Source organism: Ostrinia furnacalis, unplaced genomic scaffold (genome assembly GCF_004193835.3).
Source record: "Ostrinia furnacalis isolate ACB-3 unplaced genomic scaffold, ASM419383v2 OfSCF7297, whole genome shotgun sequence".
NCBI lineage: Eukaryota > Metazoa > Arthropoda > Insecta > Lepidoptera > Crambidae > Ostrinia > Ostrinia furnacalis.
The window spans coordinates 53,330-66,831 of NW_021137536.1; the positions used below are offsets into that span (position 1 = coordinate 53,330).

General features: G+C 38.1%; 1 protein-coding gene and 1 long non-coding RNA gene across 3 annotated transcripts; both read left to right on the plus strand.

Annotated features, from left to right (window-relative positions):
* The first annotated feature begins 3,377 nt into the window (after positions 1-3,377).
* Positions 3,378-3,817, plus strand: LOC114363780 (uncharacterized). The gene is made up of 2 exons (XR_003656802.1): positions 3,378-3,415; positions 3,720-3,817. It is a non-coding gene; the product is annotated as an uncharacterized LOC114363780 (long non-coding RNA).
* Positions 3,818-9,235: 5,418 nt separating this feature from the next.
* On the plus strand, positions 9,236-13,108 carry LOC114363781 (tubulin beta chain). Of its 2 annotated transcripts, XM_028319599.1 has the most exons (3): positions 9,236-9,390; positions 9,920-10,233; positions 12,136-13,108. In XM_028319599.1, exons 1-3 carry the CDS (start codon positions 9,334-9,336, stop codon positions 13,106-13,108), a joined length of 1,344 nt encoding a protein of 447 aa, XP_028175400.1. In that variant the 5' UTR covers positions 9,236-9,333. The 2 variants fall into 2 exon arrangements, with proteins under 2 accessions (XP_028175400.1, XP_028175399.1); XM_028319598.1 differs by lacking the exons at positions 9,236-9,390; positions 9,920-10,233 and adding an exon at positions 11,262-11,391 and having other exon boundaries at positions 11,822-13,108.
* The last annotated feature ends 394 nt before the right edge of the window (positions 13,109-13,502 follow it).

Consider the following 13,502-nt stretch of genomic DNA (forward strand, 5'->3'; position numbering starts at 1 on the left):
AACAGTTAAAAGGGCAAAAAAGCAATGCTTGCATGTAGGTGAGTAAATGTAATATGTAAGTGTGTCTTTTAAATAATTTCTACCTGTAGCATCTTTTATTACGTAACTATAAAGTCAGTTGGATATCCTAAGTATACTTTCGACATAAAGTCCTTGCTTCTACTACACTTTCTTTTAGCACAACGAATTTCATCCCTGTCCACGGTAAAAGCAGGATTAATTTGAACCCCTCTTGACAGAAACATTATGTCCTCCAACTCCCCCACTTCCCCGTAATTATCAGGTTATTATCTACCCTGAGAAGGTAGGTTTATAATGCGTTTACTGAATGACTTCATGTGCCATGTGTTTGTATTAATTTTTTGATGAAAGAGGAAAATAAAACAAAAGAACTACCATTTTTTCTGAGCTGTCAAAAAGCCATACGCCCTTTAACACCTACTGTATGGCAATATAAATCTATGACGTCATGTGGTGGCTATATTACTCAATGGACTGTTTATTTTCATAGCAATTAAAACCTAATTTTATAGTCATTAGAAATGGAATGGGCTTTTGTTGGCTAAAATGGTGTGTATAGAACGAACCCTTGACCTATCGCTTGCTAGCTGCCTGCTAGTGTCTCCGTAGTCAATACAGTCGCCCGGAAAGTAACAGCTCGTGGGTTCGAATCCCAATAATTACTATACTGCCGATACTGATCCACCACTACCGATGTGAGCGAACACTCCGGATTCACACACAGCACACATTTAAAAACTCCAAACGCAGCGATTGAGTTGCTTTTTGGAAGCTCGAAGCAACGACAGAAGACGCTAAAACGCGCCAATATTGCGTCCGAATGCATGAAGTCGCGAAACTGCGATGCTACGTCACAAAATCGCCGATCGCCGATGTGTCTAATGTCTGCTGTGACCCTAAGCCCGTGTACACATGTCTGGTTTTTTGAAGCGCAAAATGTAGCGCGCATGTAAACGTAACCGAAAGACCGAATACGCGCAGAAAAAATGCTAAGCGGTCTAAAAACCGCTCTGATGTGCAGTCAACTATACATGCCAGTTCAAAACAGCCACGAATAATTGCCTAAGTGCCAATCCACTAAATTAATTAAGTAGGTAATATCATTCACCAATTACCTGTGCAGTCGTCTAAATTCGTTTAACTCCATCTACCGGACGTCTGCAGCATCACACGCAAATAGCTTACAAGCGAAATTGAAACAAATTGCCTTCGATCCGACCGAAATAGAGGCGAGTATCGATCGAGATGCACGCTCAAGTTCGCAAACGAGTTTTGTGCTAGACTAGTTTGAGTCTATGGCTCTGATTGGCTTGGTATTATTAGGCTTTGCGCAACGGTTTATGATAAAGGTCGCGGGTTCGATTCCCGCATGACAATTGTATGAATTTGTAAGAATTTTGTATAATACTAATTTGGCGTTAGTGGTTGAGAAATGGACTACTACGGTAGATATCTAGGGTTCGATGCCCGCGCATATAAAACAAATTGACATGAAAATCTGGATATGATTTCCAAATAAAGCTTGAAGTATGTTTTAATATACTAATAAAATAAATGAGCAAAGCTTTTATAGTAGCTATTAAAGTTATGCTCAGTTTGGTAATAGATAGCGCAGCGTAAAATAAGCAAGGATATTTAATTTAAGTTATACAGATAGGTATTGTCAATAATCCACAGTAAACAGGTCATTATGAAGCCGAAGAAGATTGGCTTTGTTTTAATTATTTATATTCTGTTGCTTAACCCTTCCAAGATCCCTAAGAAGAAAAAAAACTACATGAAACAGAAAAGTTTCATCAAAATTAGCCGAGAAGTTTTGTGCATGAGGTCTATGAACATCCATCCTCACTTACTTTCCCATTTAAATAATTTCAGTTATGACCATTATTTTGTTAAAAGATATTATNTGATGATGATGAAAAACAACTTACCAAGTTCGGATCCACAGACGCGCGGGATGATCTCGAGGATGGCGGAGCAGGAGGCGTCTTCGAAGCACAGCTGCCGGGCCAGCAGGCAGTTGAGGATCGCCATGGCCTTCAGCCCGGGACCTGGGGACAAAGGAGAACAAAGGTTTAATGATTTAATTTTGTGATTTCTAAAGTGAAATACGAGTAAGTACGCAGGAGAAAAAAACTGTATTATTTTGTTTTCTGGTTTCTAGCACAGTAGATATATGAGCTAAAGCAGTACGGAAACTTAGCCCTTTCGGCGAGTTAAATACCTACACTTCAACTGAGTGTTAGGGTTGGCACTCTTAATCTTAATAAAATTAATAAGGTTTTGACTTATTTATTAAAAGGTTTATTTAGGTTTTTAATTATCAAATACCTAATGGAATAAATTAATTGACTAAGTAGTTAACAAAAAAATAAAACGTTAATTAGGTTCTATAAAAATCGAATACATAATCGAATAAATTAATTAAGTACTATTAGAGGCAGGTAGAAGATATTCTATTCTCATAAATAAAATACCGGATACTTACTTTTACATAGCTATTGCCTCATTTTAAATACAGTACATCACTTAATACAAAAGCGCGCGGAGCAAATTACTTTATCAAATAGAACACATAAATTGTTAAAAAGCGTAATTACGTAATTTAAAAAGAACTATTACTAAATCAGATGTAAGCACTTTATTTAAAAAGTAATATTTAATAATTTTTACAATTCAGAATTATTACGAAGTAAAAAATGTAAGTTCTGGTTTTGAAGATGCCGAGTTTAAGCAGCCGTATACTACGCAATACACTCGTGGCGTGTTTTTAAAAATACAGCGGACAGTGCTTGCAATAAAATTATTATTAAAAACACAACGCGCGCGACACTCGCGACGGATGGACTGCGAGGTTCGCTTAGAGCTCGTGTAAAGCGTGCGTCTGTGTGCGTGAGTCTGATTTCGAGCGTTTGTATGAAGCTTCCGTACTGTTTGATTTATCTACTGTGTTTCTAGTGTAGAAATTTTTGTAATTTCAGAATCGCTTTGTACCATGCTGCACAAATATGACATTGGCGGGGTAGGCAACAGATCTACCGTTAACGCTTACCTTAAGTGTGTTTTAAGCTAGTCTAGGAATTGCAGACTTGAATCAACCTAAATGACAATTTATGAAAGATGATTCAGAACCAGACATGTTCTTTTATTTTTTCTATACATTGCTTTTAGTCTTGGACGAATAAACCACTGGACGCGTAACGAGTGACGTTTTCGTCTTTACCCCGCTAGCACTTACCATGGCTAAATAAGCCATGGTAAATGTTGTCAGGTTGTCACTTTGTCAGTATGACGCCAGCTCTCGAAGAGTAAAAATATCACGAAAAATGGGTAAATGCACCGTACTTTATTGCAAAAATTATTCCTGTCACACAAGAAATGTTTCTTATCACGCGTAAGTACATTTTAAATCTATTATAGTAGCTATTTTTTCGTAAAATAAATAAAATTTGATATGTAAACAAAATATGATTACGTCATTTTAAAAAGTACTCATTGTACATGTAAATGCTTAAAACATGTAGCATATTTAATTTGGTTGGATTATAGGTTTCATTCATTCATTCACATCTCATTTTTTATGACGTAAAGGGCTTGAAAAATGTCGATAAGTTTATCGATATACCAAACAAACTGATACTGAAATTATTCAAATTAATTTTAGATTTTGATAGATTTTTTTGTTTTGATAATTTTAGTCACATGAAACAAAAGATTATGAGATAGACATAGATGGAACATACAAAACAAGCACACCAGTAAATGTAAGTAATAATTACACCTTTTTTGAAATATGTTGTACATCAAAATACTGGTCAAATTTGAATAAAATATTTTTGATGTTGATTGATTTTTTCTTGATGCCGAGATCAGCAGCAGGATCAGTGCTGCAGCTGCAGCATTTGGGAAGCTGCGTTCCAAGGTTTTCTGCTCGCATGACCTAAAGCTGGCTACAAAAATTTCAATATACATGGCGGTTGTGCTGCCAAACCTACTGTACTCCTCCGAGGCGTGGTGCGTGTATCGCCACCATATACGCACACTGGATCGTTTCCACCTCAAATGCCTTCGTACCATCATGAAGATCAGATGGTCTGATCGAGTGCGCAATACCGAGGTGCTACGACGAGCCCATGTGGGTGGCATTGAGGCCTATATAATGCGTCGCCAACTTCGATGGTGTGGTCACGTATCACGTATGACGGAGGAGAGAGTGGCGAAGCGCATCTTCTACTCTGAACTTGAGGAGGGTAAGCGGAAACATGGCGGTCAACTCCTCAGGTACAAAGATGTACAGAAGCGGCACATGAAAAGATGCAACATTGAGCCCTCTCAGTGGGAAGGTTTGGCAGCACAGCGTCCAGAATGGCGGGAGATTGTGAAAAGGCAAGTCCACGAGTTCGAGGTGCAGCGTACGACTGAACTAGACGCGAAGCGCGATGACTTGAAGGCCCGTCCATCTGCCGCCATTCACTATAACTATGTTGGCGGCGTGCTCAGATGCCCTCAATGCGCGAGGGATTTTACCGCGAAAATAGGCTACGTAAGCCATCTTCGGGCACACCAGCGCCGCCAAGACAGCTAGGAGTCGGAGTGGTCGCCATGGCCGAAATCGGTCGGATGGATCATCACTGAATGACTTCATATGCCATGTGTTTGTATAATTTTTTTGGTGAAAAAGGAAAATAAAACCAAAAGAACTACCATTTTTTCTGAGCTGTCAAAAAGCGATACGCCCATTAACACCTACTGTATGGCAATATAAATCTATGACGTCACGTTTCACGTGTTAGATTTATGATATTACTGAATGGTCTGTTTATTTTCATAGCAATTAGAACCTAATTTTATAGTCATTAGAAATGAAATTAGTTTTTGTAGGCTAAAATGGAGTGTAGTTAGAGCACAAAACTCTTGACCTATCGCTTGCTAGCTGACTGTTAGTGTCTCCGTAGTCAATACAGTCGCCCTGAAAGCAACAGCTCATGGGTTCGAATCCCAATAATTATTATACTGCCGATACTGATCCACCGCTACCGATGTGAGCGAACACTCCGGATTCACACACAGCACACATTTAAAAAGTCCAAACGCAGCGATTGGGTCACTTTTCGGAAGCTCGACGCAGCGACAGCGACCGAATGCATCGAGTCGCGACATCGCGATACTGTATGGATAATCGCAAAATCGTCGTACGCCGATGCTAGTAACTAGTGTGTCCCTAAGCCCATGTACGCAAGCTTGGATTTTTAAGTAAGCGCCCAACCGAAAGACCGAATATGCGCAGAGAGAAACGCTAAGCAGTCTAAAAACCGCTCTGATGTGCTGATGCTCATAAATACCAGTTCAAAATAGCCACGAATAAATGCCTAAGTGCCAATCCACTAAATTAATTAAGTAGGTATTATATCATTCACCAATTACCTGTGCAGTCGTCTAAATCCGTTTAACTCCATCTACCGGACGTCTGCAGCATCACACGCAAATAGCTTACAAGCGAAATTGAAACAAATTGCCTTCGATCCGACCGAAATAGAGGCGAGTATCGATCAAGATGCACGCTCAAGTTCGCAAACGAGTTCTGTGCTAGACTAGTTTGAGTCTATGGCTCTGATTGGCTTGGTATTATTAGGTGTTGCGCAACGGTTTATGATAAAGGTCGCGGGTTCGATTCCCGCATTACAATTGTATGAATGAGTAAGAATTTTGTATAATACTAATTTGGCGTTAGTGGTTGAGAAATGGACTACTACGGTAGATATCTAGGGTTCGATGCCCGCGCATATAAAACAAATTGACATGAAAATCTGGATATGATTTCCAAATAAAGCTTGAAGTATGTTTTAATATACTAATAAAATAAATGAGCAAAGCTTTTATAGTAGCTATAAAAGTTATGCTCAGTTTGGGAATAGATAGCGTAGCGTAAAATAATCAAGGATATTTAATTTAAGTTATTCAGATAGGTATTGTCAATAATCCACAGTAAACAGGTCATTATGAAGCCGAAGAAGATTGGCTTTGTTTTAATTATTTCTATTCTGTTGCTTAACCCTTCTAAGATCCCTAAGAAGAAGAAAAGAAACTACATAAAACATAGAAAAGTTTCATCAAAATTAGCCGAGAAGTTTTGTGCATGAGGTCTATGGACAATAATGGACATCCATCCTCACTTACTTTCCCATTTAAATAATTTCAGTCATGACCATTATTTTGTTATAAGATATTATTGCTCACTAAACTTATAACAAAGCATTTTACGTAGAGAACAAAACTAAAGTAATTATAATATTCGTCACGGAAAGCTTGAGGTGACCCAATTCCCAGTTTAATAGCCACACGTTATATTTGTGGTCGGGTCGGTCGGTGCAAGCGACGTGGCGCCATTTTAATTTTATTTAAACAATAATGCAGATTAGTTTCCTGGATTGTTTAATAAATTAATGCAGTTTTATGTGCTGTTAATATGACGTAAACATACCCTATTTCTGAGGGTTATAAGAATTTATTTTCTTCAGCTTCTTATTGTGTTATTTTATAGAGCACAGCAAAATTAGATGTAGGTCAAGAAATAATAACATCAGAACTAAGGTAGCAATAGGCATAATAATTGTTAAATTGTATATTCATAATTTGGCAAAAGTAAAATCCTAAGCACAAAGTGGAAACGTAAATATTGCAATTATTATTAAGCTTGGAGTACACAGAGCCGATGCGTGAAATAAATACCGATTTAATTGTTACGCGAGACTGTCTACCCCGAGTGAGATTTTAATTTGTAATTAGTTGGTTTTAATAATTTTTTGTCCTTAGTTTATGTTGCAATATAAAATATTATTTTTGAAACTTGAACCTTTGACCAAATAAAGTCATATTAATTTTATGTCAACCCCTGCAGTAAGTTACTTCTTTCTTCAATTCACGAAATTAAAAAAATCTTTTCAACACCGAATAAAATAAGCACATTATTTTCAAAATATTTTGAAGTCTTTTGTAGTACAAATTTTGTGTACTTGTCAAAGTACCTACTAGCCTTTGGCACTACAGTCGTACAGACAAGCTCGAAAGTGGCTTTACTCCCCGCCGGACGACGCTGCTTGAATAATTTAGCCGCTCAGCTATTCGTGAGCTGGTGTAAATATAGGGGCTTATACTGGAAATGTACGGAACCCTCGAATTTGTCTCAAAAGGATTAGTCTGTTTGGGGAAAGCTGGAGTACTGGTAAATAATATGCTGAATTTTCGTTGAAAAATATGAGATGTTTTTCTTTATCGTCAACTTTCGAAGAATATCAATTCTTCGAAAATTTGAACTAACCTAGTTCCAGACTACTTAATATGAGTCTATTTCTGAAGGCCTATTGGATCGATCCAATAGATATAAATACTAATAGTTAGTTAACTAACGCCAGAAACACTTTCATTACTATGTACTTTGTGTGATCCACTTTGTAATCGGGGCAAAGATTCAAGTCTTAAATAAAGTACATTTATCAATAGATATGTTCGTAGGTTGTTTGGAAGCGCACTCCATATGGCTTCAAGTACTTTAATGGACAATGTGAAATAACATTTATACGAAAAATAGGATCCGATTATTTTATTACATTTACAACTTCAACTTTTAATCCTTTACTTTTTTTAGCGTTTTTGCTTTCGTCAGGCCTCCGTCACTCGCCTATGCCGGCCGAGATAATTACCTACAGCGCGCGACAACTTCAAGTTGCAAATCAGTTCGGGCCGCCACGCGCCTGTTTGCACACGCGTATTTCTATACACGCTCGGTCGATCATTGTCACAATCAAGGTTTATTGTTCCAACAGCACTGTTATCCTTCTTTAATGGAAAATCGTAATATTTAGAAATTATAATGAATTAGAAGTAGTAATTTAAATAATTAAAAAAAACTACACTTTATAAATAATTTTGAAATATGACAAAAAACTGTAGCAAAAAAAAATATTTTAGCTAATATAAACATTAACGTTACTTCACCGTGTCTATTTTCCGACACTACACCTTTTAAAACTGTTTGTCCAATTTCGAATTATCGCAACACTGAAATTTATTAATAGGTACTTTAGAGATGGTACGATTATACAAACACCACTAGATTAACCCTTAAGTAACACCGTGGGGTAATTTTTTACCCCAGGCGCATAAAAATTGACATATCTTTTTTTCTAGCGTAGCTAGTGCAATGTCGTTTTGTGTATTCTCAATCCAGAGTGTGCGCTTTAAGCTCGTAGATGCGGGATGTGAAAAAAATCATCCGTTTGGCTTGTACAGGTAGGTGGGGCAGAAATTTACCCCAGGGTGTTAGTTACGCATACTTTAATTTATCATCACCTAACATGTTATTAATAGGTTTTTACAACATTGAAACAAAATGAGTAAATATTTATATGGTGATTAAGTAGCACANACAACAGTATAAAAATAATCTCAACAATATTTTTTTTTGTAGTCATGATATCTATTGTACTCTATTTTTTTAAATAAAATTGATAAATAATATAATTTACCATAAATAATATGAAATATGCCTTCTTGAATACATTGTACATATTTTTTTTGTTTTCTGTCTAGGAATTTCAAAAATATTTCCGAAAGCACTTGTTAAAACGTATTTTTAAATATTTTTATGTAAAATAATCACTTTAAGCTTACTGTCACAATCATTTTTACAAAATAACAACAGTTTGGTTTTTCAAAATATTTTAAAAAAGATACCGTACCACATAGGGTACGGTAGGTCTAAATGGGTTAATATGAGTCTATTTCTGAAGGCCTATTGGATCGATCCAATAGATATAAATACAACTTGTTAGTTAACTAAAGCCAGAAACACTTTTATTACTACATATGTACTTTATGTGATCCACTTTGTAATCGGGTCAAAGATTCTAGTCCGAAATAAAGTACATTTATCAATAGAATGTTCATAGGTTGTTTGGAAGAGCATTCCATATGGCTATAATGGACAATGTGAAATTACATTTATACGAAAAATAGGATCCGATTATTTTATTACATTTACAACTTAAACTTTTAATCTTTTACTTTTTTAAAATTTTTGCTTTCGTGTAGACTTTGCCTTACAAAAACCAAATGTTCTAAAAAGTTTTTACATAATTTCTATACATTCAGCACTGGCCGCAATTTTTTTTGTAAAATTCGAATTCAAAATCGACAATCGAACGATGTGTTTTGATTCGGCTCATTTGTTTTAAGTCTGCTTGTCTAGAAGGTCGAGATATCGGTCGGTGATTTGTATTTGAAATAGAAATAAATAATTAGTAAAGCGTAAATATGAGGGAAATAGTGCATATTCAGGCTGGTCAATGCGGCAACCAGATTGGTGCTAAGGTAAGGTTTAAAAATTCGTATTTACTTTGTTGCTGGAGCTACCTTGGTAATTATTTTTCTAAAAAATCCGCTATACTAATTTAGCTCTATTAATCCAGTAAAATATTGTATAAATCACCTTGTAGACCAGCAAAATTGTTGTCACCAGTTTATTTTGAGCGTTTTAAGACTTATGACTGGTTGCTGTTCAGGTATGATCTTTCAGTTGGTCACTGACCTAGAAACTGACCAAGTAAACGTAGGTAGTTATCGCCATTAAAGCCCTCTAGTGTCAAATATTGACATTTCTGACACTTTATTTGTGTTAAGTCTTGTTGTTTTCGTTCAGTTTCGTCGATCTAAGGCTGGGTTGCATCGTCTTTACTATAAAAACGTCAAGTCTACTATCAAACTCCATACAAAAAGTACTGGTTAATGTTACAGGCTTCGGCTAAAGATAGTGCAACTCGGCCTTAGTCTGTCTATTGTAAATGTAATCAAGACGAAATTGAAAACCTGCATTGTTTATTAAGCTTTTCTATTGTTACAGTTCTGGGAAGTGATATCAGACGAGCATGGCATCGATCCCACTGGCACCTACCACGGAGACTCCGATCTGCAGCTGGAGAGGATCAACGTGTACTACAACGAGGCCACGGGCGGCAAGTACGTCCCCCGAGCCATCCTGGTGGACCTGGAGCCCGGCACCATGGACTCCGTGCGATCAGGGCCCTTCGGACAGATCTTCAGGCCCGACAACTTCGTCTTCGGCCAGTCTGGAGCTGGAAACAACTGGGCCAAAGGCCACTACACCGAAGGCGCGGAGCTGGTAGACTCCGTTCTGGACGTCGTCAGGAAAGAAGCNGATTTACATGATACTTTTCGAACTTTGAAGACATCCCTTCAGAACAGAGCGTTCATAAATTCGACACAGAAATAGAGCTTAAAAATGATAATTACGTAGTAATTCAGCGTGTCTGATGTTTTTGAAAAAAATAATTGGGAATAAAATAAATAAAAAATATTTTAAAATATTTTTTCATAATTTTATAAAAAAATAAGTTTTTTTATTTTGCTTTATTATAAAGCCAGAAATTTTCGTTTTATTTCATTTTGTATTTAAAATATGCATAAAACATATATTTAATGTCCGATTAGTGTAAGTTTTTGGTTCCCACAATAACTTTCCAAGATGTTTCTAGAAGACCATTGTGGAGACTATTAGTTGCCAATGACAAATTATTTGTTTTTTTTTATGATTGATTTAAGGTGTTTCTTTACGCTAGATAGACGTTATTTTAAAGCAATCGTATAATTCAGTGAGTCCATTAATACATTGTAAATCACAAAATTAAATTGATTTTAAATATTTACTTAAAATGTTTCAATTTCCGTTTGGGGTAATTTTTTGCCCCAGGGTGTTCAAAGTGTAACCAAAAATAAGGATGTTACTTAAGGGTTAAAGTTTACCAATCGTAAATACAATAAATGCTTCTTAAAATTTAGTTTTTATTTATTTTACTTTGCTTATACAACCCTGACGCTTGAGCTGTGAGGTAGATCAATTCTGAACACAAAAAAATTGCGCTCTTGTGAGCGTAGTGGTAAGGTGCGATTTCCAATGCACCATGTGCGTTGGATATTTTGCATTATTATTATTACCGTTAAAATATCGGCATCTGATCCTACACAAAGGAGTGCAATTTCTGTTGCTACTATTATGTATTCTGTGCTTTCGTGTAGACTTTGCCTTACAAAATCCAAATGTTCTAAAAAGTTTTTACATAATTTCTATACATTCAGCACTGGCCGCAATTATTTTCGTAAAATTCGAATTCAAAATCGACAATGGAACGATGTGTTTTGATACGGCTCATTTGTTTTAAGTCTGCTTGTCTAGAAGGTCTAGATATCGGTCGGTGATTTGCTTTTGAGATAGAAATAAATAATTAGTAAAGCGTAAATATGAGGGAAATAGTGCATATTCAGGCTGGTCAATGCGGCAACCAGATTGGTGCTAAGGTAAAGTTTAAAAATTCGTATATTTACTTTAAATTGCTGGAGCTACCGTGCCAATACATTTTCTAAAAAATCCGCTACATTAATGTAGCTCTATTAGAAGTGTAAAATAACTGTGTCACCTTGTAGACCAGCAAAATTGCATTAAGATCGCCTGTTGTACCACTGTGTGCAATAAAGATTTTAAATAAATAAATAAAATTGTTGTCACCAGTTTTATTTTGAGCGTTTTGAGCCAAAAGACTGGTTGCTGTTCAGCCTAGAAACTGGTCAACTAAACCAAAGTAGTTTTCGCCGTTAAAAAGCCCGCTAGTGTCAAATCTTGACATTTCTGACACTATTTGTGGTCTTGTTGTTTTCAGTCAGTTTCAAACTATTTACTATTTACTACTCTTGTCAAGACAAAATTGAAAAACTGCATTATTTGTTTCAGTTCTGGGAAGTGATATCAGACGAGCATGGCATCGATCCCACTGGCACGTACCACGGAGACTCCGATCTGCAGCTGGAGAGGATCAACGTGTACTACAACGAGGCCACGGGTGGCAAGTACGTCCCCCGAGCCATCCTGGTGGATCTGGAGCCCGGCACCATGGACTCCGTGCGGTCAGGGCCCTTCGGACAGATCTTCAGGCCCGACAACTTCGTCTTCGGCCAGTCTGGAGCTGGAAACAACTGGGCCAAAGGCCACTACACCGAAGGCGCGGAGCTGGTAGACTCTGTTCTGGACGTCGTCAGAAAAGAAGCAGAAGGCTGCGACTGTCTCCAGGGCTTCCAATTGACACACTCGCTCGGCGGTGGTACCGGTGCTGGTTTGGGAACGCTCTTAATCTCGAAGATCCGGGAAGAATACCCTGACCGCATCATGAACACTTTCAGCGTCGTCCCATCCCCAAAAGTGTCTGACACTGTTGTCGAGCCCTACAACGCTACCTTATCCGTGCACCAGCTGGTAGAAAACACTGACGAATCATACTGCATTGACAACGAGGCGCTTTACGATATCTGCTTCCGAACACTAAAGCTGACCACACCGACCTACGGCGATCTGAACCATCTCGTCTCCGCTACGATGTCTGGTGTCACCACTTGCCTCCGATTCCCTGGTCAACTGAACGCGGATTTGAGGAAACTGGCTGTCAATATGGTGCCGTTCCCTCGTCTGCATTTCTTCATTCCTGGATTCGCGCCCTTGACATCTCGCGGCAGTCAACAGTACCGCGCGCTGACAGTTCCCGAGTTGACGCAGCAGATGTTTGATGCGAAGAACATGATGGCTGCATGTGACCCTCGCCATGGCAGATATCTGACCGTGGCAGCCGTATTCAGAGGCAGGATGTCCATGAAGGAGGTCGATGAGCAGATGATGAATATCCAGAACAAGAACTCGTCGTACTTTGTGGAATGGATTCCGAATAACGTAAAGACTGCCGTGTGTGACATCCCACCGCGAGGCTTGAAGATGTCTGCTACCTTCATTGGGAACTCGACGGCTATACAAGAGTTGTTCAAGCGTATTTCTGAGCAGTTCACTGCTATGTTTAGACGCAAGGCCTTCTTGCATTGGTACACTGGCGAGGGTATGGACGAGATGGAATTCACAGAAGCCGAGAGTAACATGAACGACCTGGTGTCTGAGTACCAGCAGTACCAGGATGCCACTGCCGAGGAGGAGGGCGAGTTCGACGAGGAAGAAGAGGGTGGTGATGAAGGAGACTAGACTATTTTTGTTAAGGTTTTCATTATATTATATTGTATTTTTATATTTTATCGTTTTATTATATTTTTATGCATAGCTTAGAATGAGTTTTCATGTCACTATTTCTCAATGTGTAATACATTTGAGACTAGAATAGGAAACTTTATGAATGCGAAAGCGGGTCCATTTTAAGGGAGTGCAGGTCCTCTTTTAGCGAGTGCAGGTCCTCTTTTAGGGAGTGTAGGCCCTTTTTTAGGAAGTGTAGACCCTCTTTTAAGTAGGGAGTGCAGGCCCTCTTGTAGGGAGTGCAGGCCCTCTTGTAATGAGTCCAGATCCTCTTTATGGGAGTGCAGGCCCTCTTGTAGGGAGTGCAGGCCCTCTTGTAATGAGTCCAGATCCTCTTTATGGGAGTGCA